The sequence below is a fragment of the Apteryx rowi genome, unplaced genomic scaffold (genome assembly GCF_003343035.1).
Source record: "Apteryx rowi isolate R43461 unplaced genomic scaffold, aptRow1 scaffold_1047, whole genome shotgun sequence".
Taxonomy (NCBI): Eukaryota; Metazoa; Chordata; class Aves; order Apterygiformes; family Apterygidae; genus Apteryx; species Apteryx rowi.
The window spans coordinates 17,235-41,058 of NW_020447250.1; the positions used below are offsets into that span (position 1 = coordinate 17,235).

At 54.6% G+C, this 23,824-nt stretch overlaps 2 protein-coding genes across 2 annotated transcripts; one reads left to right on the forward strand and one right to left on the reverse strand.

Annotated features, from left to right (window-relative positions):
• Window positions 1–4,483: 4,483 nt before the first annotated feature.
• LOC112967094 (zinc finger protein 883-like) lies at window positions 4,484–15,337 on the reverse strand (the record flags this gene model as incomplete). Its single annotated transcript, XM_026067867.1, has 4 exons — window positions 4,484–5,823; window positions 6,335–6,526; window positions 8,516–8,612; window positions 15,239–15,337. Coding segments are annotated over 4 exons (1,728 nt in total), but the record flags the coding sequence as incomplete, so codon positions are not given.
• Window positions 15,338–15,385: 48 nt separating this feature from the next.
• On the forward strand, window positions 15,386–23,580 carry LOC112967104 (zinc finger protein 436-like). The gene is made up of 4 exons (XM_026067879.1): window positions 15,386–15,407; window positions 17,865–17,984; window positions 18,165–18,258; window positions 22,734–23,580. Exons 1-4 carry the CDS (start codon window positions 15,386–15,388, stop codon window positions 23,578–23,580), a joined length of 1,083 nt encoding a protein of 360 aa, XP_025923664.1.
• The last annotated feature ends 244 nt before the right edge of the window (window positions 23,581–23,824 follow it).

The window sequence follows — 23,824 nt, forward strand, 5'->3', positions numbered from 1 at the left end:
AAATGAGGGGAACGGAGGGGCAGCTGGGGCCAAGGGGCAGCACTTCTCCAGCACAGACACTCCAGAAATCCCACCAAATCCCCACCACAAACACCCAGCCAACACAAACTCCTCCCTTCACAAAGTGGGAGCAGGCAGCCAAGGGGGCGAGTCAGGCTGAGCAGGGAGCAAGATGAGGCTTGGAGGGAGGGAAGGGGGCAACGTCATGGCTTGCATTTCTGCCTGCRGAGGAGAGTAGCAGAGCCCAGAGCTGCAGTCGTGGACCGGGAGCCTCCCTGCAACAGTCTCACACAGGTGGTGTCACAGGGGACAGCAACCCAGGAGCTGCCCGGGCAGAGGAAGGTGCCCAGGCTACCCAGGGCCTCGCAGAGACCACCATGCCCTCCGGGCCACCACCCAGCTCACCCCTCCCCACAGCCCAGGCTCTCGCTGGCCTTGCCTCCTCCACATCCTCCACTTCCTCCCTTACTCTCACACTTCCTTCCACAGTCAAAGTCTCCCTTCCCTGTCCGGATCCCAGCACAACGCCCACCCCACACACACCACTCCTTTCCCCCACCAGAAACGGCAGCGTGGGCAGGGCCATTGCAACTCCTGACCAAGGAGAAAATGGCTGTTCAAGGTCAACATGGAACTGCACCCAGCTACCTGGCAAGATCCCCAGGTGCAGGTGAGCTCTGCAGCCCCACACACTGCCCCATGCTCCCTCACCAGCCTCCCCCGGGGGCAGGGGGATGCCACAGAACTGAGCCAGCACTCAGTCCTGATCCCTGACCCCAGAACAGACCCAACCCTGCAGAAGGCTCTGTCCTGAAAGCCAGGACACACCACCACGCTCTTCCCAAGGGGGATGGAGAGCACCCAGGATGTCTCCATCCACCTGCTGTGAGCAAGCTGGGCATGCAGGAGCTGGGGGTGCTGCAGACAGAAAAGGAGAGATTTGCGTTTAGAAGGGAGCTTTCCAGAAAGAGAAGTCACTCACCAGACGTGTCTGAGCTGCACAAGGTTCCAGGGTGCACCCAACCACTCCAACCTTTGCCCCCTTGGACGCACCCTCCGAGGGATTGTCCCCAGGAGGCAATGGGGCAGGCTCTCCAGATGCTGCAGGGTTGGGCTGCTTGCTTTGGCACATAGCCCCGAGACTCCAGCAAGCATAAGGAACTTGTGTCTGGCAGAGGGATCCCTGGGCAGTTCAGTTGCCTTCCACCCCCACCACTGACCCAAAGCCCTCCCTGCAGCACACATGGAAGCAGAGAGCCCAGGGGCATGGGGGGCTGAGCGGGCAGTGAGGCATGGCCTGGAGAGGGGGCAATCAAGAGGGCCAGATCCCAGTGGGGGGACAGCAGTGGCCAGAGAGGCTGACCCTGCTGGAGCAGTCTCACCAAGGTGGCATCGCAGGGGACAGCAGCATGGGAGGCACCAGCCCGCCCTTCCCACCACGCACACATGCAGCCATGGCAGTGTGTGCAGGGTGGCTGCTGCTTCAGATGGAGGAGGAATGGATGGTCCAAGGGCAGGCAGGGGCCATGAGGAGCTCCCAGGTGAGATCCCTGGGCAAGGTGATCTCTGCAGCCCCGGACACTGCAACACTCTCAGCTCCTGGTATCAGCTCCAGGAGGAAGGCAAAGGGCAGAGCCAAAGCCTGGGCAAGGCTCAGTCCTGTACACTAGGACACTCAGATGGAGTCTACAGCCAGGACAAACCATTCCTCTGGATCTTTCCATCACCCTGCTGTCCTCAAAGGCAGYCTAGGGCATCAAGCAAGTCCATGGGGAGGAGGCAGGGCCAGGGAAACCAGCCCATGGGTCAGGGTCCAAACCAGCAAGGTCCATGGCCAGGCATGGGCACAGCTGGGACCAAGCTGCAGAGCAGAGCAGTGCTCCTCCAACACAGCTGGGAAGGGGCTGAGGGCTCAGAGCTGAGCTTAAATAGAGCCCAGGGCCATGGGCAGGGTATGGGTGGGGGTCCCAGGTGGGGCTGCTCAGGGTCATTAATGCCTTTAGTGTCCTTGGGGTGCTGACACAGGGGAGAGGGAAAGATCTCCTTTTAAAGGGGGGTTATGCAGAAAGATGAGTCACCTACCAGACAGGTCTGACTGGGTCAGGATTAGCCCCAACATCTCAAACCTTCCCCCTGATTACACACATTAGGGGGCCAACATCCTCCTCAACCTCCATTGCAGCACTGCAGCGCTACTGCTGCCAGATGGGTTTCCCAGAGACCATTAAGGCCTGAGTGGCAACTCAGCCCCCTTTCTGCCCTGGACAGGAGGCCTCTCYAGATGTCACACCCACTGCTTGGGCCAACAAGAACCATCCAAAATTCAGCCAGGACAAATGCAAAGTCCTGCAGGGGAGAAGAACCATTTACAATGATAGGGGCTGTGGCGTGCTGGGCTGGGGAGCAGCGCTCCCAAAAAGTCCCTGGGGAAGGGGGTGGATAGTGAGCTGAACATGATGCAGCAGCGGGAGGCCAACCACAGCCTGGACTGTATTAACAGCAGCACAGCCAGTGGATGAGAGGAAGTGCTTATCTCTCTTTGCTGAGCACTTGCCCAACCACATCTAGACTACTGCATTCAATTTTGGCCCCCCTGTTATGAGAAAGACAGCACTAGACTGCAGTCACAAATGCCCTGCACATGCCCAGGGTCCAGCCGTTCTGGCCCTGCACCTGCACCTCCCAGTAGTGCCTCCCACCTGCACRTTGCTCACGGCCCAGGACACAGGCACAAACATCAAATCACTTGGGGCTGTCAGGCTGATCTTCACTTATGTCTCCATAACTCGGGTGTTTCCTGTCCTGGACAGGATGAGGCTGGGGTGAGCTATGGCTGGATCCAGAGTTACATCCACTGGGGAGAACCTGAGACACAGGGTCAGGGTCCTGGGCAGAGCTCAGTCATGGAAAGCAAAGGGAAATTAATGCGACTCCCTACTTTGCTGCAGGGCAGAGGGGCTGGAAGGAGGGAAGAGGGGCAGACATTGGGCAGGGTAGGTGGGGAAGGGCTGTGGGAAGACCAGGAGGCAGAGTCCCAGCATGGACACACGCTCCTGCATTCCTGCCCGGCCTTGGGAGGTCCATGCGTGTCTCCAGGAGATCCCTGCAGACAGTCCGGGGCACCCTCTCGCAGACATGGGGAGTCCCAGTGTCACAGCCAGGAGGTTTTGGCCCTGAGGGACGATTAAGCGGTGTCCCAGCAGAATCTGAACTTGCAAGAAGAAATGTACTGCATCCTCAAGATTTGAGCTGCAGTTTGGGCTTGTTCCAACTACAGACAGAATCRGTTATGGATGACACTTCAAGAAGCAAAGGAGAAAGAATGGAACACAACCTCAGTCATTGTAAACTGTGACTAACAAACTTTTAAAGCAACTTTTTTCAGCAGTGCCACCTCGTTAAAGAAAAAAAATCACGTGTGCTCTCTTGATAAAGATTCTGCACCCCAGGAAACCCAGTTCCACTTTATTGCACCTCTTTTAAAAAAAAGCAAGAAAATTCACAAATAAGCCATGACGTCGGGTGTCATATTTGTGCCAATTCAGTGCAGTGTATTTTGAACACAGCAGCATAAAAATCAAGTAAGACACAGTGAGTACAACAGGGAAATCATGAAAGGAGGCATCTGCGTATGAAAGACACTTTTCCAGAGACATCTGGCACTGCAYCCCGTCAAAGCAAGAGGTCCAAAAAGACCAAATGTCAGGGCAATGGGGACCCCTCAGTGGCAGGGCTGGCTTGGGTGGGCCTTCTCTTAAAAAAGTTAAATATTCTGAGATGGGAAGTTAACAAGAGGCTTTCAGCACAGCTACACAACGAGGTGCTACATTATTTTTGATGACAAACATCCAGTGTATCTACAATATCTCATTTCACAATGAGTTGGGCTGGGCCCTTCTTTCTCTTCACCCTCACATTTCCCTAATATCCAATTGCTGTTCCCCTGCCCATTACCGTACAAATTAAAAGATTTGGATGGGAGAAGGGTTTTGGCTCACCTCGTCTTCATACATCTTTGCCCAACAGAGTGATCCTGAGCCAGGTGCTGTCTGAGGGCAAAGGAAGTCAGTGAAAAGCCTATGCAATGGTTTGAAAGAACCCATATACAACAAAATGCCATTCTGTTACTTGTCAGAGCACCAAACCTGTATATAGACACCGAGACATGGGTTGTACCCGTACAGTTAAGCCTCCTTTTTAGCCACTGCATTGACAGGATGAGTGCAAACATCGGCCAGGGCAGGGGAACAGAGGGGATGGTGGCCAAAGGAGTCAGAGCCAACAATTCTGGGGTTGTTGGAAGATGCCAGAAACTCAGAAGAAAAGCACTCATGAGGGCATCTCCTCCCCGTCTGGGGTTTCTGAGTGAGGGACTGATGAAAACAAAGTTCACACTGATGAGCAGATGGATGGGACCTGGCGGGATGACACTGTCTCTGGCATGGGTATCCAAAGGCAGCCTGAAGGGATTAGGCAAAACGAGTCAATCAGCGTGACTCACAGGGCCTGTGAGTGCCTCGTCCCGTAGGTGAGTCCTCCGATGCTTCATGAGGGAAGAGCTGGACGTGAAGCTCTTTGTGCACTTGGTGCATTTATAGGGTTTCTCTCCAGTGTGGATTCTCCGATGGATGATGAGGGTGGAGCTAGCCCGGAAGCTTTTCTCACAATAAGAGCACTGATAGGGCTTCTCGCCCGTGTGGATCCGCTGGTGTCTCCGGAGGGTCGTGTTCTCCCGGAAGGCTCTCCCACAGTCAGGACATACATAGGGCCTGGGTCCCACGTGGCTCTTCTGGTGAAGGAGGAGGGCAGAGTGAACAGTGAAGCCTATTCCACACTCCGGGCACTGATAGGGTTTCTCTACCAAGTGCTTTTTCCGGTGCTTGCTAAAAGATGAGCTGTCGAAGAAGGCCTCCCCGCAGTCAGGGCAGGGGTAGGGGGGCTCCCCCCTGTGGGTCCTGAGGTGGGCTATGAAGGCCAAGTTCTTTGTGAAAATTTCCCCGCACTGAGAACATTTATAGGTTTCCTCCTCCAGGTGACTCTTCCGATGCTTGCTGAGCGACTTGTTGGCCATGAAGCTTTTCCCGCAGTCAGGGCACTGATAGGGTCTCTCCCCGGTATGTATTCGCCTGTGGATGATGAGGGTCGAGTTTGAAGTGAGTTTTTTCCCACAGTCCAGGCACGTGAAGATCGCACCCTCCGTGTGGCTCTTACGATGCTTATTGAGGGACTTTTTAGCCATGAAGTTTTTCCCACAGTCAGGGCAGTTATAGGGCCTCTCCCCTGTGTGTATTCTCCGGTGGACAATAAGAGCTGAATTGGAAGTGAGGTTTTTCCCACACTCGGAGCACTGGTAGGCCCCGTTCTCCAGGTGGACCTTGCAATGCTTTTTGAGAGACTTGGTGGATGCAAAGCTTTTCTCACAACTGAGGCATTTGTAGGGTTTCTCATGAGAGTGGGTTTTCTGATGGCTTTTAAGGGTGGATTCGCACGTGAAACTTTTCCCGCAGTTAGAGCACGTGAAGGGTTTCTCCCCCAGATGGACCCTCTGGTGCCGATTGAGGGATGAGCCACGGCTGAAGCTTTTCCCACACTTGTTGCATGCATGTTTGTGCTGCCCCAGGTGTATTCTTGACTGGCTCCTGAAACCGTGTTTTTTCCCACTGTGGCTGGAGGAAGCCGATCTCCTCCCCAAGTGGCTTTTCTGTTGGTGGTTCTCACTGGCCAGGGAGATGCTTCCTCTGGATTTCCTCGAGGCCATGCCATGCAGCTCTCCATCTTCTTGCTGGGAACTTTCATCATCAGTCTCGCTCACCGACCCATCACCTGCCAGGACAGAGGGAGAAGAACCAGCCCTGAGTCACTCCTGCACAGGGGAGGACAGGAACCACAGAGGATAGAGGAAGCAGAAACAAAGAAAAAATAGGCAGATGGGAACCAAGGGATAAATCCCATATATTTTTCCCCTAGAGAAGAAGAAAAAAGGAAGATATTTGGCCTCTACCCCAGCCTGAATATGCAGGGGAGGAAGCTAGAGTAGGGATGGAGAGAAGCCTCACAAAAAAGGCAGTGATTTCATGCCACATCATACATATCTGGAAAAGTTTAGCCATGGAAAGCAGACTACCTCTTCCAGGAGGTACCAAAACTTGGTATTTTGGGCTGCCAGTGCCTCAGAGGTCCCTGTAGCTTTCCATTCCTGCACCCTCCTTCCCAGTTAAACACACTTCCAGCATGAGGCCAGGGGTCCTGCTTGCTGGAGGTGAGGAGCAATGTCCGTCACAGGGCTGTGCCCCTGTGAGTATCTCTGGGCTGGGATAGAAGGTAATTCCCTTACCCGAGTGAGAGGAATTGGAGCCGGAGGAACTCCCAGGGTCTCGGTAGGTTTTCCACCGTTTTCTTTTCCTTGCCCACAGTCTCAGGAGGGGTCTCACTGGTTCCTCATCCTCAGAGCTCTGGATGTCTGGGATCCAGGCCTCTTCCCCTTGTTCCAGCCGAGCAAGCAGGTCAGGGCTGTACACCGGGAAGCCTGCTCAGGTAGACAGCAGTGGATTACCGGGTAGATTACAGATGCACATGATGTCTCATTATGGGAAAAGTAGCTGTGACCTTAAAACTCAGACCTCTTCAAAACAGAAAAATCCAGATGCTCAGGGCTCTCTGAGGAGGGAAGAAACTGGTCCCAGCAGGGTTTGCTGAGAACATCTACAATTGGACCCTCATTACTCAAGAGATTTCCAGGTGATGCAGAAGGCAGCTGCACGTCCCAGGGAAAAGAAGCTTGAACCAGAGAGGAACTAGCCCCAAAGCCACTTTTCAAGCACACAGAAAAGCCCAATGACAGTGAGAGCAGTTGAGAAACGCAGAGGCTGTCCATCGGAAAAGATTCAGGGAGTATCAAGCAGGAGGAAAAGGAAGGCTGGAAAAACAGAGAAATAAAAACAGGCTGTGACGCAGGCCTGCCACCTTCATCGCTTGGTGCATCTAACACAAGTGACCAACTCCCTTATTGTCCTTTGAGATAAATCTCTTCCTCTGCGAGGAGCAACATGCACAGCCCACACTCACAGGTTAAGGGGCAGCATTCTGGTGAATCAGAGGCTGCAGGCAGCTGAACATCGGCTTCGAGAGCAGGATGTTGCAGAAGGGCTATGGGCACATGAATGAAGAAATGATGCTCAAGGCACAGAGCAGGGGTGAGCTGCATCGTGCAAAGCCTGGCAACCTGTGCATTTGAAAGTGTGACTCTCTATCCCATTATCCACTGTTAGAGTCTCCAGAAGTTCCCTAGATGCTTCCCTGCTTCCGCACATGAATTAGAAAGGAACCAAGAGGCAGCCAGCAAGATCAGGGCTGTACCTGCCGCTAATTCAGTTACTGCCTGCAGCGAAATCCATACAGAGAGAACCAGAACCCCAAGGCTTCCCTCACTCTTTGGAGTGCCCTAAATTGGAGGCTGGAGTCGAGTTCCCATCGTGCCTGCTCCCCTGCTGRACCTGCAGCTCCCGTATCCTGGCAGGAGGAGCCTGGAGCCAGCTCCATCCCCGAGACCGTCCCAGGGCGGGTGAGCAGGCAGGACCTGTCAGGAGAGGGCACTGTGAGCCCAGAGCTCCTCGGCTTAAGGACAGTCCAAGACTCTGAGTCCCAGTTTCCCAGCAGCACATCCCTACTGCTAGGGGACACCCACAGCTATGTTTTAACTCAGATCAAGGCTGACAGGGTGGTTTTGCTTATCGTGCTCTGCTGCAAGCCATATTGAGGCGGGAGAAGGGAATCCACGTGCCCAGGGCAGGATGCTCAGAGCATGCCTGACAGCTAGACAGATGTCTAAGGACCTTGCACCAGGTAAAACCCCATYAACACTGCTCATATCCCATCAAGGGCATGGAGCAGGAGGGAGACAGGCCTGCAGTTAGGGCTTAGCCACTTAAACTCTTGAGTTCTCAGCCAAGTAGAAATTAGGAGAGTGTTTCTTGCTTTATATTAATAAAAAAAATACATAATTACTGAAGCAAGCATCATGCAGAGTGATCCAGGGAAGCTCCATGAGCTGTGCCTGCCCCAGATGAGCTTCCTTCCAGTAATCACAGCTATCTCTTGGGTCAGAGCCCCTTTCAATTCCTAGCTTGCTGTCCACACACATTTTACTTCTATGCTGCGGACATTCATCCCAGGAATTTACATGTTACTGTGTTTGTTCTTCCATCCTTAAAGCTATTACCTCAGGGATCCCAAACCTGGTGAAACCTGGAAGCCCCACAGTGAAAGGCCTCTCCAAAACAGATACGCTACCCATGAAATAGAGAAAGAGAGCACAAAAGACATCATTTCTTTCAGAGGCATCCTTGTCTCTTGAAACTAGGACTGAAAGGATTATTGAGGAATGCACCCTGGGGACATTAGTGCCAGAGGGAGAGAGGGAAGCAGATCTGGATTTTGCCCCCAGAAAGACGAGCCTTTTTTGGAATGGCTGGGGAAAGGCGGAAGATGCCCCAAGCGTGGTGGAGCCATTCCCTACCTGCCAGCGCAGCCGGGTGGTTTCTCTGCCCAGGGTCCGGGAGAGCCCAGCGCGCATCAGCGGTGAGAACGATCACCTCCTCCAAAGCCTCGGGCACCTGGAAAAGAATAAAATAACAAACAAAAACTCAAGTCTGAGCCCCCAGAGCAGGTCCCGGGCCCCCCCCCGGGCTGGGCAGTCCCTACCTGGGCAGGCTCGGCCGCAGCCATCTCCGGGGCCGGGGCTCAGGGCAGGGCGGCTCGGCAGGGCTCGGGGTCTCCGCAGCCTGRGAGGAAGGCAAAAAACTTCCTCACCGGGTCAGGCAGCACCAAACCCGCCCCGCATCCCCACGCCGCTCCGGGACGGGCGGCGGAGCTTGCCATCGCCGCCGAGGCTCCGCGCATCCCCGCGCGGCTCCGCGTTACCTGCGCGCCCGGCGCCGCCGCCTCCCCGGGGCGGCCCCGCGGCGGGGAGGTGTCTGCGAGCAGCAGCGAGGCGGGGGGGGACCCTCCTCCCTGCCCGGCTGCAGGAGGTGGGGGCTGGTGGCCGAGGCAGCCCTGAACCCCTGCCTTGACCCCTGCTCAGGTTTAGAGGAGAGCCCCGCGGTTTTGGGGGGAGGAAAAAGGCCCCTTTTCCAGCCGGGCAGCACCTCACCCCACGAGGTGGCCCAAGGGCGAGCTGCCTCCAACCTCAGGCACCCAGAGGAAGGCGGTGAAACATCTGCCCAGAAGCTCGGTGAGCAGCAAAAGTGGAGAAATTTGGAGACATTCTGAGAAACGCGGTCCCAGAGCCACCCCAAATCTGCCCTGTCCAAGGAGGAAAAATTCAACAGGCGAAAAACCCGTTTGAAAAACAAAAACGCATGTCAGCCTGCGACTGCAAGCACAGGGCTGCAAGTTTACAGCTGCCTCCCCTCCTTTAGGCTGCTGCTGTTTCAATGCTAATCCCGGTATCCCTGTAATAATTTAATTTCTACATCTCTAGCCTGACAATGAAAACATCCAGACTAAAGAGAAAAAATAAACAACACCAACTTTTCTTAATTCACTTAACCTCAAATGGGAAGATGGATCTGTTTCTAAAGCATCTTTTTCCTTTCGGTGTCAGACTTAAAATGCAGTGATTTTCACATGTGTTTAATACAGGCTTTGAAGTGAAGCAGTGCTAGACAGCAAACTGCCTCGGCCCAGCGCAATTTGCAATGCTGAAACTGCCCTTTGCTCTCAAAGGTCCGACCGCACTTATACGCAACTCCAATGCATCCTCCTTCAAATCGCAGAATTACTCCCTCCTGAGGAAATTAATTTGTCCCATGTAAGCAAATGAATTCTTAAAAATACACATTCTGTTCTGTCCAAAATTATCTTTTTTCCCAAAAAATGCATTTTTCAAATACCCCGGGTAGAGAAAACTCTGAAGTCTGCTGCGTTGCTAACAGAGGGAGCTTTTAAATTGCCTTGCACAGGGAAAGGTATTTTATGCTGCTCGTTTTTGTTAGCACCTTCTTCAGCTGATGCTGAGCTGTTTCTTTTGCAGAAAAAAAGAAAAGAAAAAAAAGAAAAGAAAATCCCAGGCCAGTGTTAGTCTTTGCAAGTGCAGTTTTTCTTTATCACCCTCGATGATGGGGGTTTCATGGGGCCCTCCGGCTCCATTTCCCCTAGGAGCTGAAGCAGGCACCGGCCATCTGAAAAAGGGCAAATTTCCAGGTAACACAAACCACGAGAGAGCAATGAGCCTCTGTCACACCAGGCACCATGCAAAAACAGGGAAAAAGACTCCTTTTCCCCCAGTGTAACCCTTTATCAGTCCAGAGAGGGGCAAAACTTCCACACCATGCTGGCTATCCATGAGATTTTTCTCCTGCAGTTTTGCAGCATGTAGGAAATCTGATTTGGGAGCAAAGTATCACARAGCACCTCAAGAAGCTCAGGTAACAGTCTATATCAGGTACTGTTCATCTATCTTAAAAACCCTGGCTTTATTCACTAAACTGTTGCCCAAATATTTAGACCTTGGTTTGCTCACTCCCCATTCTCAGCTTTTTTCCAGTTGCAGAGCAAGCATTTATTGGATGTTTCTGCCTTGTCTGGATCCTAAATCATCACTGCCTCATTTTTATCTAGTGAAAATCTTTGCTGCTGTGCCCATTACGCACAAGATGCAAATGTCCTGCTTCACCATCTTTATGTTAGCCTCCTGGAAGGAAAAAATAAAAAATAAAGTCCATAAAGCAGGGATTTCCAAGGGTGGAGGGATCTTTTGCCAGTCTTTTTAGGGCCAGGCACTAGCCCAAACCTAATCAAACCATCAAGATCTCCCAGAAAGAGAAAAGGCAAGAGAAAGAGGGGAAAAAAAAGAMACAAAGCAGAGAACAGCCATGTTCAGGGGGAGGGGAGGGAGGTAAAAGAGGAGCAAGACAGAAGGCTTGCAGACACCGAAAATCCGGAACCAATTTATGGTTCAAACCAACCTTTTTCCCTTCCTGTCCTCCTCTCCTCACAGATGTTTGGAGGTGGGATGGGAGATGGGCAGGGGAGACAGGAGATTTCTGCATCCATTACCCAGGGGAAAGTAGATCATGGGCTGGAAGAGGGCCATAAACATCATCTAACATCAGCTATGCGCTCAACAGAACAAGGCAGAGAGCAGATGGCAATGCCACCTGCGCCAGGTCCCACTTTCTCTCTCATGTATTAAAGATATTGCCTTGTCGTCCAGGATCCACAACTCCTTGCTTCTCCCTCTCTAGGGGTGAATGCTGGACTTGTAGGTTGAAACCTTACTGAGATAAACCAGGGATACTTGCATAACACAACCTGTGATTTGGGCCAAAACACTCTGTACTGTAGAGAAGAGACAGATATGCACGTGGTGGTCACCAAAAACCTGTGTTACCCTCCCTATAATGGAACCAGAGACCTTCATTTGCTGGAGAAAGCGCCCGACAGAGGTACTTCTCCTGGTAAAATCTTGGAGCAAGCCTGGGAGAGGGAGCCTGTGTTTGCAAATCTTTCAAGCAGAAAAAGTAGCATCGCTGCGGTGCAGCCAGGTCCTGCATCTCCTGGCGGGGGACAAACTCGGGAAGGGAGATTCTCAGCTCTAAAGGAATAAATACAGAGACCAGAGAGCACAGAGAGGGGGGGCAGACAGCAAAGGCGCAAAGAGGAGCCCAAGCCGTGCCTTGCACACACACCTCGCTGCTCTGCCTTGCTAGAAAATCTCCTGGCCCCTTGTCTCTCCCTTCCCCTGGGGAAAAATCCACCTTATCACCCCTGCTATCCAGGGCCACCCCGCCCCGCAGGTGCCAACTACCCTTTCTTCCAGAAATGGCCCATCTGATACATACCTAATGCAGCCCGGTGCAACGGCTCACCTCTCGCATTCAGGCTCCCGAGGCTATTTCAGGTCCGAGGGAAGCCTTTTGTGCCTGCTGCCCTCCAACTCTCCCATCTGTGGAGACAGAAGAGTGCAAACCTCCAGGCCACTCTCAGCTGCTATTTTCCATGCAAGGGCAGCTAGTGTCGGGGGCGCAGGAATGCACATGAGCGTTCCCACCCGGGTGCCGCATTTGAGCCCTCTTCCATATTTTCTGTTGTTTTACATGTCTGCAAGGACAATAAACTAGGTTTCCCCACCACCACCCGGTGGCTGAATGCTTAATAGAGAGATTAACTCCCCTGCGCTGGCTGCAGGGTTTCCCCCGGAGATATCCCAGCTTCTCCAGCCCCTCCTCCCCGCTCCAGCACTCTCCCCTTTACCTGCAGTTTCAGCTCAGCACAGAGTATCAGAGGGAATTTGGGCTGCCCGGAGGACTTGTCCCAGCCCCCAGAGAGAGGATCTCCTCCCCAGGAGCCTGGTGTGGGGCACAGAGGGGTTGAAAACACCACCTTTCCTTGCACAGCCCTGCCAGGCTCCCAGGGTGCAGCGGAAGMAGCAAAATCTCACCCAAAGCAGCCCCTGAAAGGGAGAAAAGAAAAAAGAAAAAAAAAGCCTTCCCTTCCTTAGGCATCACCAGAGCCATCTCTTGGTTCCTTCCCTGGGCCACCAGGACCCATCCCTGGACACATCTGACCTGAGCCCTTCATCCTTTTGCAAAGGGAGCAGATTCCCACATGGACGAGCCCCTCTCCCTGCTGACGCCTGCAGCTCCAGTCCATCCCAAGGTGACCAGCACTAGGCAGGGTGGCCACGGCATGGTCCAGGCAAGCCTTGAAAACCTCCAACCAAGGGTGATGCTCACGGCACCTTCCTGGTGCCCAAGGGCTGCCTCAGCCTCCAGGAGTTTCTCTCTTCCCACCTTCGCTGCTCCTGGTCTCAGGGAATCACACTGGTGGCCAAAGTTCATCTCAGGCAGTCTGAATCTGGGAAACCCCCTCGGGAAGATCCTCCTGGAGGAACATTGCATTTAATGATTGCAGTGCTGGTTTGGGGCACTATCAGCCCAAACCGTTAGTGCAGCCCGTGCAAAATCCCAGCTTGCCCAGCTCCTCACATCCTTCCTTTTGTTGCAAGCTTTAGATGATCTTTCCCCCCCCCTTCTGCTGCCGTCTCAGCCCTCATGCCTGCTCAGGCCCCACAGCTCTCACAGACTTCCTCACTACTTTCYCTTATCGCCTCCTTCTGTGCATAAAAGGCCATAAATTTCGGTCTGTCCCACCAGTAGCGCACGGGGCTCAGTTGTTCGATGGCCCCYTTCATCCTGCCTCCTTACCAAATCATTCCAGAGGCCCCGCAAAGCCAAAGGACATCCTCTGCTTGTTTAAACTAGGAAAAACTGCACCTTTTATCATATCAATTTGCCACACTTAGCAGCAGAGCCCAAGTTCGGCTTGGTGCCCGCATAACACCAGTGGGGAATACGACCCTTGGATGTCCCAGCAGGACAGGACCAGGAAATGTGCTGTGCTAAGGAACACTTGGCCTCCAGAGCAGCCAGATGTGCTGTTTGCAGCCAAACTGTTTATTGGGAATAAGTCCTGGACTGGTCTAACTCCCAAACAGGGATTTCGGGGGGGGGAGGGTCTCCACCCAACTGATCTAAGCCAAAAGCACACTAGGGTCCAGGCACACAATTCAGCAGTGGAGGCGACTGCCTATAGATGCAGGAATGAGGTCCAGGAGGGTGGTGGTGGCTGGGGTCTGAGGTCGGTCCTCCTCAGCCCCCCACACCGCCTCCAAGGGGTACGGAGCTGCCGCTTTGTCACCAGCCCCCCCGGGGGCCCCCCCCAGCCATCGTCTCCGGCCCCCTGGAATCACCCTATTTGCTTCCTAATGGCCCATCGAGGCAGCTTCCCCCCAGGCCCGGCTTTAACCCCTTCCTCCGGATGGGAGCAGCCGGCTGGGGGAAAGCAAAACAGCAGCATTACAACTCCCCTCCTCCCCCAGCCGTTTCCCCTCCTTTCTGCATTTCATGCATATGCTAAATATATATATATTTATATGTCGCCTTGTCCCCACTGCCCGCAGCTCCCCAGCACAGGGAGCATCTTGCACCTGGATCGTTCCTTTCTCACAGGGAGAGATGGAGCCAAGAGCAAAAACAGGAGGAAAGGGGGATGGCGGGCAAACTTTGCAGATCGGCCACCTGCACGTCTGGGAAGTGCCCAAGCAGCCYTTAGGATGCGAATCCATGTTCCTCTGAGGGTGGGAGATACCTGCCTGAACCCAAATGAAACAGCTCATTTGGGACTCTGTCCTCTCCTGGTTGGCAGCCAGGAAAATAGCACCAGGCTCCAGAAGGAATAAGAGAGCCCTCAGCTGGGAGGAGACAGACCTGCAGTCCTAGTTCCTGATCCCTGGATTAGCCCATTTTTCCATGGTTTTATGACAAAACACAGGTCAGATGCCCCAGGCACAAGGTAAGGGCCTCAGCTCTCGCAGCAGCACAACATTGCTCTTTATTCCTCACAGATGCTGCTCTCGGTGACATTGCTTCTGCTTGTCTAGCTCCTGGATTCCCTCCAGCATCCAGGGSTCTGGTCTCCCACCTTCATCTGCAGCAACTGCTCCGGCCCAGGACAGGATCCAGCTGTGGGGATAATATCCCTCAGGAACATGGGGCTCAGGTGTCCACATCTCACCATCTCCCCATCCCAACGGAGCAACCCAGGAATTTGCCAGGGCTTTGTCCAAAGCCACGTCCTTGAAAGAGGAAAGAAGCACRGTCAATGTTGAGACAAGGGATGGTCTTTGAGGATAAAGCCTATTGTCAGGGAATCATAGCATTATTTAGGTGGAAAAGATCCTCCAACATTAGACCCTCCCACATCCCTTGTGCTTCTCCAAACAAACCTTCCTGCACCAGCTCCTCTCCACTGCCGCTGTCAGGACTCCTCTAGGCCACTTCCACCAGCTGCCACAGCACCTAGCCCTACGATGCAGCATCCTGCTCTCACCCCCTCGAAGCCCTCACACCACGAGGAAGGTATCTTGGAGGTCTTTTCCCTTCCCCTCTTTGGCCTTTTCACATGCCAGTTTTGTGAGAAATTAAACGCCCTCAAAAAGTGCCCGTTTTCCTCCATTGGCTCTGATAGCACCCTAGGGTGACTAGCTCAGATGCAGGACAGCGGTGGGGGAACCCTGCTCATATTTCCCTCTGCTGGGAAGGGGGAGCTGGCAGGAAAACCTGGCTTGCYTAGGGCTTAAAAGCCCCTTGTGCGAGGGACCCTCCACCTTGTTATTTGGGAAGGGGGCTTAGGAGTCCTTTGYATGTCCTTCCTCATCCTCAGAGGTTCAAAATGAAACATGGAAAAAACTTCCCCAGCTAGGAAAGTAGGGAAGATGAGAGCAACTTCTGCATCGGCCCAGGCGGTGGGATTTGGGAGTGAGGGACGGTTCCAGGCAGGAGCAGCAGCTCCGAGAGGGAACAACTTCTTGAAAATAAATACCAAAATGAGGTTCAGAGAGGGAATTCGTGAGAGAAGATGGACTTAGTCTTATCAGGCTGCAAAAAAACCCACACAGTCTTCTCTCTCCCCCACCTGCTTCTAGAGGTCTTGGAAGTTTTCAGAGATTGTCCCAGCGCCAATAGGGCTCCTTGGTCTCCTGCCAGCGGGACCCAGGGCAGGGACGGGGCTGGCAAAGGGCATTTCAGCCATGGCCAGGGAGGGAGGCCCCAGCAGCACCTTGCTGCAGGTGGGATCCCCATCCCCACTCCGTCTCCTGCCTCTCACACCAGGCTTGCAGGCAGCACGGAGGGAAGGATGGACAGGAGCAGGGAACAACAGGGCATCTCCGTGCCGGCTGCCAGCTCCAACCCCACAGCAGGAGTCTGCAACATTCCATGAATCCAGCCCTGGCAGGGAGATCAGGGAGCAGTGGAAAGKGATCCCAGGTCTGGCAGCCAGGGGAGAGCACGCACCCATCAGGTCTGGCCGCTTCGGCGTACAGGGGGCACCGGCCACCGGGTGCCACCCCCCGGTTCCCATTCCAGTGCGTGTTGCAGCCCGGGGTGAGTATCGAGGGACATGGGAAGGGGCTGGAGCAGCTGTGCCTGGTGCTGGGAAAAGGCCACCTGGAGCAACCGCTCACAGGCTGCTGCGGGATGTTCCTGCTGCTCTTGCCGCCTCTACCAGCGCCAGCTCCGGAAACGCCAGGTAACACGGCGTGAGCACAGCGACTGGGCAGGAAAACACCCCGTCCGCAGCAGGTCCCGGGGCTCCCACAAGCAGCTGGCAGGGATTTGAGCGCGYGTTGCCACTGGCTGAGGCCGAGACCTGCCTGGCTGAGGGGGCTGCAGCTCTGGGGATGGAGGAAGGGGTTCTGGTGCCCCAGCAGCGGGGAAAGCAGCCGAGCAAAGTCGCGCGGTGCCAGAACGGGCCCCAGGGAGAAGAGGTGCAGGGAAGGAAAACGGAAATGTGAGCAGGATGCAGAGGGGGAGCACAGGGTGCTGGGGCTCTCTGGTCCATCCACGGCCAGTCGTTACCTCTTAATCTAAGCCCTCTAATTATTGAATTTCCCCTTGGATAACTGCCCTCTCCTCCCCCCCGGCCCAAGTTCCCTCGGGGACCAATATCACCATTCTTAGGGACATTTAAAACTCAGCAGGGTGTCACCTTGAGACACTTGGTCTAGCTTTGCAGTGGGACCTGGTGTCAGGGCTGGTGACCCCCAGAGGGCCGGGGGGCAGGAACCGAGGGCAGGCGCCCACCAGCAGGGCAGGGGCCGATCCCACAGTACCTGAGCAGGGCAGCCCCACTCCTGGGGCACCGGGGACATCCACAAGCAGCCAGCAGGACCAAGCACAAGCCAGGAAGCAAGGACAAGCCCATGGGTTGGGGTCTGGATCAGCAGGGTCCACAGCCAGCTAGGGCTGAGCTGCAGAGCAGTGGTCCTCCAGCAGAGCTAGGAAGGGGCTGAGGGGCCTGGGCTGAGCTTAAATAGAGCACCGGGTCACGGGCAGGGTGTGGGTGGGGGCCCCAGGTGGGGCTGATCAGGACTGTTAACACCCCTTAGTGCTGACAGGAGTGAACCTGAGATCTCCAGAGGGTCCCTGCAGTCCCAGTTGCTCTGTGATCCAGTTTCCCTGTTTCTCAGGATGGGGAGAAGGGACTGACAAAGTGCAGATGAAGCAGGTCAATAAAGTACGTCCCAGCCTCCCTTCTGCACTGGGGATTGCTAAGGAGCCTTTGAGAAAGTCCTTCAGATGTAGGCTCAACCCATACGCCCAGGGCAGCCTGGAGGTAGGAAAAGGCAGATCCCACGGCGTTGTTGCAGAGCACGGATGCGCCCAGCAGGAAGCCAGCAAGTGCCTCCAGGCCTCGCGGCGTGGAAACGCTGTTTGCAGAAAGTTTAACTCTGCCCGCGGGGGTCCCAGGCTGCAGGGGAAGCTGTGAGAAGGGAGAGCATGGAGGAGAAGAGAGGCTGAACCGTTGCCAGCGGTTTCTGTCCCCGCCTGGAGAAAAGCCTGGCAGCTGCAGCCTGCCTGCCTGGTTTTCGTGGGAATGAAGCACGACAAGAAGGCGCTGCYGAGCCAAGTCCCGGGTCGCTTTGACGTCCAGGCAGGGCCCTGCAGATGGCCTGACCATGGCCGGGGAGTGACAGGGACCGAAGCACTCRCTGGAACCTCCCCTGCCGTTTCTCTTGTCCCCGCAGGCTCCAGCTTAACGTCCCTGAGATCGTCGCAGCCTGCGGGAGGACAGCGAATGGCCACAGCGGATCCGGCTCAGGTAGGGGCTCGGGTCCTCCTGAGGAAGCAGCCRGGAGAGGTAAAGCAGCCCAGGACCAAGGGACATAAAGGTGGGGGGTGGAAAAACAAGACCCCCCTCAGCTGGCATTTGTGCTGGGGATGGAGAAGCTGGTGGGACCTGAACCTCTCTCATCCCATGACTAAGGCTGTGAGTCCAGGCATCTCCATGCTTCCAGGAGCCAGTGACCTTTGTGGAGGTGGCTGTGTGTTTCGGCAGGGAGGAGTGGGCGCTGCTGGCCCCCGCTCAGCGAGCCCTCTACCAGGACGTCATGGTGGAGACCTACGAGGCCGTGGCCTCGCTGGGTAAGTCTGTGCACGGACTTTTATGGGTCTCGCACTCGGAAAAGGCATAGGCACCCATGGCCCATGCCACCTCCCGTGGGAGAGGGGACGYGGACACATAGCCGAGGTGTCAGAGGAGCAACTGTGCCAAAACCATGGAACCGCCGTTCACTCTCATCTCCGCTCTGTGTTTCCCTTCAGCACAATTTATAAATTATAAATGCCCCCGCTGCAAGAAGCGCTTCAGCAGCCACTCCCACCCGAACTCCCACCAGCAGATACACACGAAGGAGAAGTGCTATAAGAACCCCAGCGGGGAGAAAAACGTTAGCAAAGTCCCTCCCGTTATTGTGCRTTAGGCAGCTTGCGTGGGGCAGAGCCTTTTGGTGACTTCCTAGCTTGAGCTGGGCTCTGCTTTGGCTGCACTTGAAGTGAGTCCTCCCTGCGGCACCTCGGTTAATCGGTGGCAGCTCCTGGGTGCTCATCCCCCATGCGCGACAGCTCTGCCACTGTGCAGACCAGCGCTTGCAACCACACGCCAGCACGCTTTTGCAAAATAAGCGCCAGGCTTCCTGCCCAGCCGCCCCACGGGCGACACTCTGCAGCATCCCTGGGCTGTTCTGGCAGGACACGCTGCAGCCACGAGCCCCAGAATCCCAGCAGAGGCCAGAGGAAGGGATTTACTGGTATCGCTGCAACATGTTGCAAGACAGTCTTGCTTTCGAGCTGCTGTCATGGAAGAGATGCAGCGGTACAGAGACTGCCTGAATTTCCTGAGCTGCTCAGAGGGGCCATTTCTGCTGGCTGCTGCATCTTYTCAGTGGCAAAGGACCAGGGTTGAGTAGGGCTCCCATGCAAAGGGGATTGGTGGGAAAACATACATCTTCCAGTTTGGAATTTTGATTTTGTTTTTATTTTTAAGTTTACAGAGCTGTACATTTTTAATAAATGGAATGKTAAATAATAATAAACCTGTGCTGTGCATGATGCAGATGAGCTGGGGGGGCATCCCTGGGATGAGATGGGCACAGGGATGCCGGGAAAAGGTCAGCTGTGTGCTCCAGGCAGCACACAGTGTGGCTGCACCTAGGGAACACCGTTGCGTCCCCCCTGCAGGTTTACTACACACCTTATGAATCAAAGAAATAAAGGAGGGGGGTGGCTTTAAGGGGTCCATCTCTCTCATTGCAGRCATGGCATGTGGGTAACAGGCAAAAGTCCACAAGCATGAAAGAGCCAACAGAGGTGGATCCCAGGGAAAACCCATCCAGACATCCCCAATGCCAAGGAATAGCCTGGATACGGTCAGGCTACCCAAAACTTTATTTCACAAGCTCCCTCCAACAGACTCACTGACACTTTTGTGAATGAGGACCAGGGTGCCAATGAACGCGTCAGGCCRACTTGGCCTGGCCACTCCTTCACTGAGACAAGCTGGTCCTGACCCCTTAMAGGGACTGGAAGAGAAAATGAAATACATGACCGCTAAAGCAGTTCAGTCTGTGCTGGAATCTGGGCGGACTGATCATCTCATTCCTCATCAGAGGTAAGAGGGATACTGGGATTCACAAACCAGAGGTTTCCCGAAGGCTTGTGTGCGCCAACGCTGCTGCCCACGGGGCAGAGGCAGGAGGCAGTCTCTGCCCCCAGCAGCTGCAGGCRTTTGCTGGACCCTCTGGGGGATCCCAGCTTTGCCCTTCTTTGGCCAATGTTTTCCATGATGGTTGAGTTGTGCATCTCTTGGTCTCCGCCCTTCTCCTCTGTGGAAATCCAGCATCTTCCAGATAACAAGAAATCCTGCAGCAAGGACAAAAGAAATCGGGTGAGTTCAGGGAGTTCCTATTGAAAAATGTCTGTTAACTACTCACCTTTCTTCCAGGAAAGGCAGGCATCCTCCTGAGGGGAGCTTCCACCCCAGGTCACATCTCAGGAGGCAGTTGCCACCGAGGGCAGGCCACCCTGAGCTCGCTCATGGACACCAGCTCCATCTGCCCTTGTAGTGGGTGAAATCAGAGTTCACAGCTGCTGTTGTGTGTTGAAGAAACATGAGGTGGAAGGAACCTGCACCCCCCCCTTAATACACAGCACAGATATAGTCCAGCAGAGCAGAGACTCCCAACAGTGCTGATTTTTTTTCCCCCCCTATGAGGAACTAGAGGACATCAGCTGGGCCAGCTCTCCTGCCCCAGCTGAGCATCCCATGCAGATGTGTTCCACTGAGCATCCGGGAACATCACACATGGCAAATGAGTAGTCAGGACAGCAAAGAAGAGATGGGTTGCTCGAGAAGCAGCAGAAGTCAGGCAGATTGATTTCTGCTTGGGGATCACTGGCGCCTTTCTTCCCTGCAGGAAAAGCCCTTTCTTATGACGCTTGCACCGTGTTATTACCTTTCCTTTCACACTTGGCTGCAGTTCTCCGGTGCAATTAGCTCACTAGTGGAGGGAAGAGCAAACACATCCCCCTCCCGAAATCTGACCCCTTTGGAGCGGTACCTGGGGCCAGGCTGCCCCAGCGGGTGGCTGCGGACCTGGCCTCCGCCTGGGGCGCATCCCTGGGGGGTGCCAGCAGCAGCGGCCTTTGGGGTAAAGCCAAAGCGGGGGGGAGCGGTGCTGCCCTGCCCACTGCCGGGCTCCCGGCGAGGGGCTCCGGGAGGGGGAACACGGTGCAGCGGATCCGGCTCCAGCTCCGAGCAGGGTGCTGCTCCCGCCTGTTTATCTTCCTGGTTCACACGTTGATGCTGCTTCCTCCACAGCGAGTGGGGACCAGCTGGGGAGAACCCGGTGCCGGAGCGACCCGGAGCAGGGAGCGTCCGGTCCTGGCCCTGGTCTCGATCCCGGTCCAGCAGCGCTCAGGTACCTGCTGATGCCTGTAGGTAACGGGGGTCCCTCCTTCCCCTGCCCCTTTGCACCCCTGGGAGGGCTGGGAGGGACAGAGGCAGCAGGAAGGCAAAGGGCAATGTGGGGGGACAGACACAGGGAAACTATTTTTTTTAATCCTAATTTGAAGCACCCACCCCACACAAGCCCTGCAGGCTCCTGCTTTGCCCGAGACCAATGACTCAAATTATCTTCCTCCTCCCCAAACCTTCCCTCTTCCCATCATTCTATTGGTTATCTGACACTGGGAAAAATCCTCCCCAGGATCCCTACTTTTCTAGCTTACCACCCCATCAGCTTTAGGAAAATTAATGTTCAAAGCCACTGGCTCAGTAAAATACCCAGTCACAAAAGCTCTGTAGCTGGTAGAGAGAGACACAGAGATGGGGAGCTGCCCCGAGAAATCCTGCTTGAAATAACCCCCTGCAGAACAAGCTCCCTCTCCTGAAAGCCTGAAGATGTGGCTGAGCCCAGTGCAGATAACAGGGAGCATTAAGCACAAGCAAAGATGTTTTCCAGCCTGTGTTACTCCAGAGCCACACAGGAGATGGTGCCATGAGCTAAGCAGTGGCAGAGAGCTAAAAGATACAACCTCATCCCTTGGGCAGCTGAGCCTGGAAAGCCACCCATGGGTGTAGGACAGACAGCAGCTCCCTGCACACTGCTGGCTGKGATGGGTGGTGGACCAGGATCTGAGGGCAGCCCAGAAACCCTCCCAGAGCTTTCATCTGGTCTCCAGGCCACACAAGTGTCTGCCCTGGAATAGGAGGTTGGAATCAGAATCTCCAGAAGYTCCTCCCAAACTAAAGCTTTCTATGAACCTGGGCAATTATTCCCTTCTYTAGAAATGGCATTTCTTGTGGCAATCAGTGGAACAGAAGCCACAAGGATGGGATAAAAAGGGGTAAAGGACGATGATGGAAGGGGCTGCAGAGGGACAGGGCAACCTATAATGCCAGCTGATCACTTTATGATCTCCCCAATCCTCGTAGCGGGCTCGTGGGGCAGAGGGCACTGAGCTGGGCTCTGTTGCTATTTCAGGAGCCTGTGAACTTTGCAGAGGCAGCTGCATATTCCAGCCRGCAGCAGCAGGATCTGCTGGACCCCATCAGCAAGCCTTCTGCAGGACATCATGCAGGAGAACTACGAGGCCGTGGCCTTGCCAGGTAAGGAGTCCCGTCCCCCGGGGTGTTAGGGATGCTAAGGGAAATCACRATTCACCCACACCATCAGCACTCTCAAGGGAGCAAACACTGCATTTATCTGCTATTAGCGATGGGAACGCAGGCACCAGGCCCCTGTTCCCTTCTGTTTCCAAGCAGAGGAAAGTAAAGCCTTAATCATGCAACCGCAACTGAKTTGGCAAGGCCCCCCCAGACTCAGAAGTGACATGGCAAGAGACAGAAAGGCTGGGATTCCCACGAGGGTGCTGAGGAAACGCTCCCATTTTCACTTCAACTCACCTTGACCAGCCAGCCCCTGCCCTGGCTTGCGACCASCATCCTCAGGAGTTTTCCCCTTGTTTGGCTAGACCTGGCTTTAGTGCATCCTGAGTATTTTGGGGCAACAAATTCCCCCTTCCTCCTTGGCATGGGAATTACATGCATCACTCTATTTCAGCTGGAGATGGAGTGCTGAGTGAACACAAAAAGGAGACTCCGGAGCAGGATGTTCCCGTGCAATCGGAAACGCACAGGACAGTGACAAGTAGATCAGAAGGGAGTTTTTCCCAGAGCTGTTCTCAGGGAAAAACCTGGGGAAATCATYCTTGCTCAGAGAAGCAGCAGGGATACCGCTCAGCGAAGCCACCGGACAAACCCACCTGGTGCAGAGCAGGAGGCGAGCACCCCCATGAAAGCTCAGCTCCATCGAAAATCCAWGCAGAGGAGAGAAAATACGCTTGCACGGCATGTGGGAAAAGCTTCAACTGGAGCTCGCACCTCGTTCGACACSAGAGGACCCACACGGGTGAAAGCCCCTACGAATGCCTCGACTGCGGGAAGAGCTTCAATCGGAGCTCGAACCTCCTCAGGCACCAGCGAACCCACACGGGAGAGAAACCCTACAAGTGCTTCGACTGCGGGAAGCGGTTCATTCAGAGCTCGGAGCTCATCACCCACCAGAGAACCCACACCAGGGACAAGCCTTACCAATGCGCTGACTGCGGGAAGCGGTTCATTCAGAGCTCGGAGCTCATCACCCACCGGAGAACCCACACCAGGGACAAGCCTTACCAATGCRCTGACTGCGGGAAGAGCTTCAGCCACAGCTCGAACCTCATCAAGCATCAGCGGATCCACACCGGGGAGAAGCCGTACGAGTGCCTGGACTGTGGTGAGCGCTTCAACCACAGCTCCAACCTCACAAAGCATCGCCGAATCCACACAGGGGAGAAACCCTACAAGTGCCTCGAGTGCGGGAAGGGCTTCGCTCAGAGCACTGAGCTCCTCGCCCACCAGAGACTGCACATCAGGAAGAAATCCTATAAGTGCTCAGAGTGCGGGAAAAGCTTCAACCACAGCTCCAACCTGATCAAACACCAGCGGATCCACACAGGCCAGAGACCTTACAAATGCCTGGACTGCGGGAAAAGCTTCATCCAGAGCTCGAACCTCATTAAACATCRACGAATCCACACAGGAGAGAGACCCTACAAGTGTCTCACCTGTGGGAAAAGTTTCATTCAGAGCTCTGACCTCATTTCCCATGAGAGAACACACACAGGAGAGAGACCCTGAGGGTGCAGGAGACCCCAGAGAGACTTTGCATGGCACAGGGAAGAGGTCACCCAGTGCAGGGGAAGGTTCCAAAGGAGGCACCATCCTCACGAGGAACTTGCACCCCTGTTGACTTCGACTTTACTTTCTTAACAAAAGAAAGTCTCCCATCATATGGGTTTTCCCATTTTTTGTTCTCTGCCGCTTTTGCTGTAAGCAGTTTTTAACCTGTTTCCTAAGGAAATGAAGCTCTGCAGTAATAATG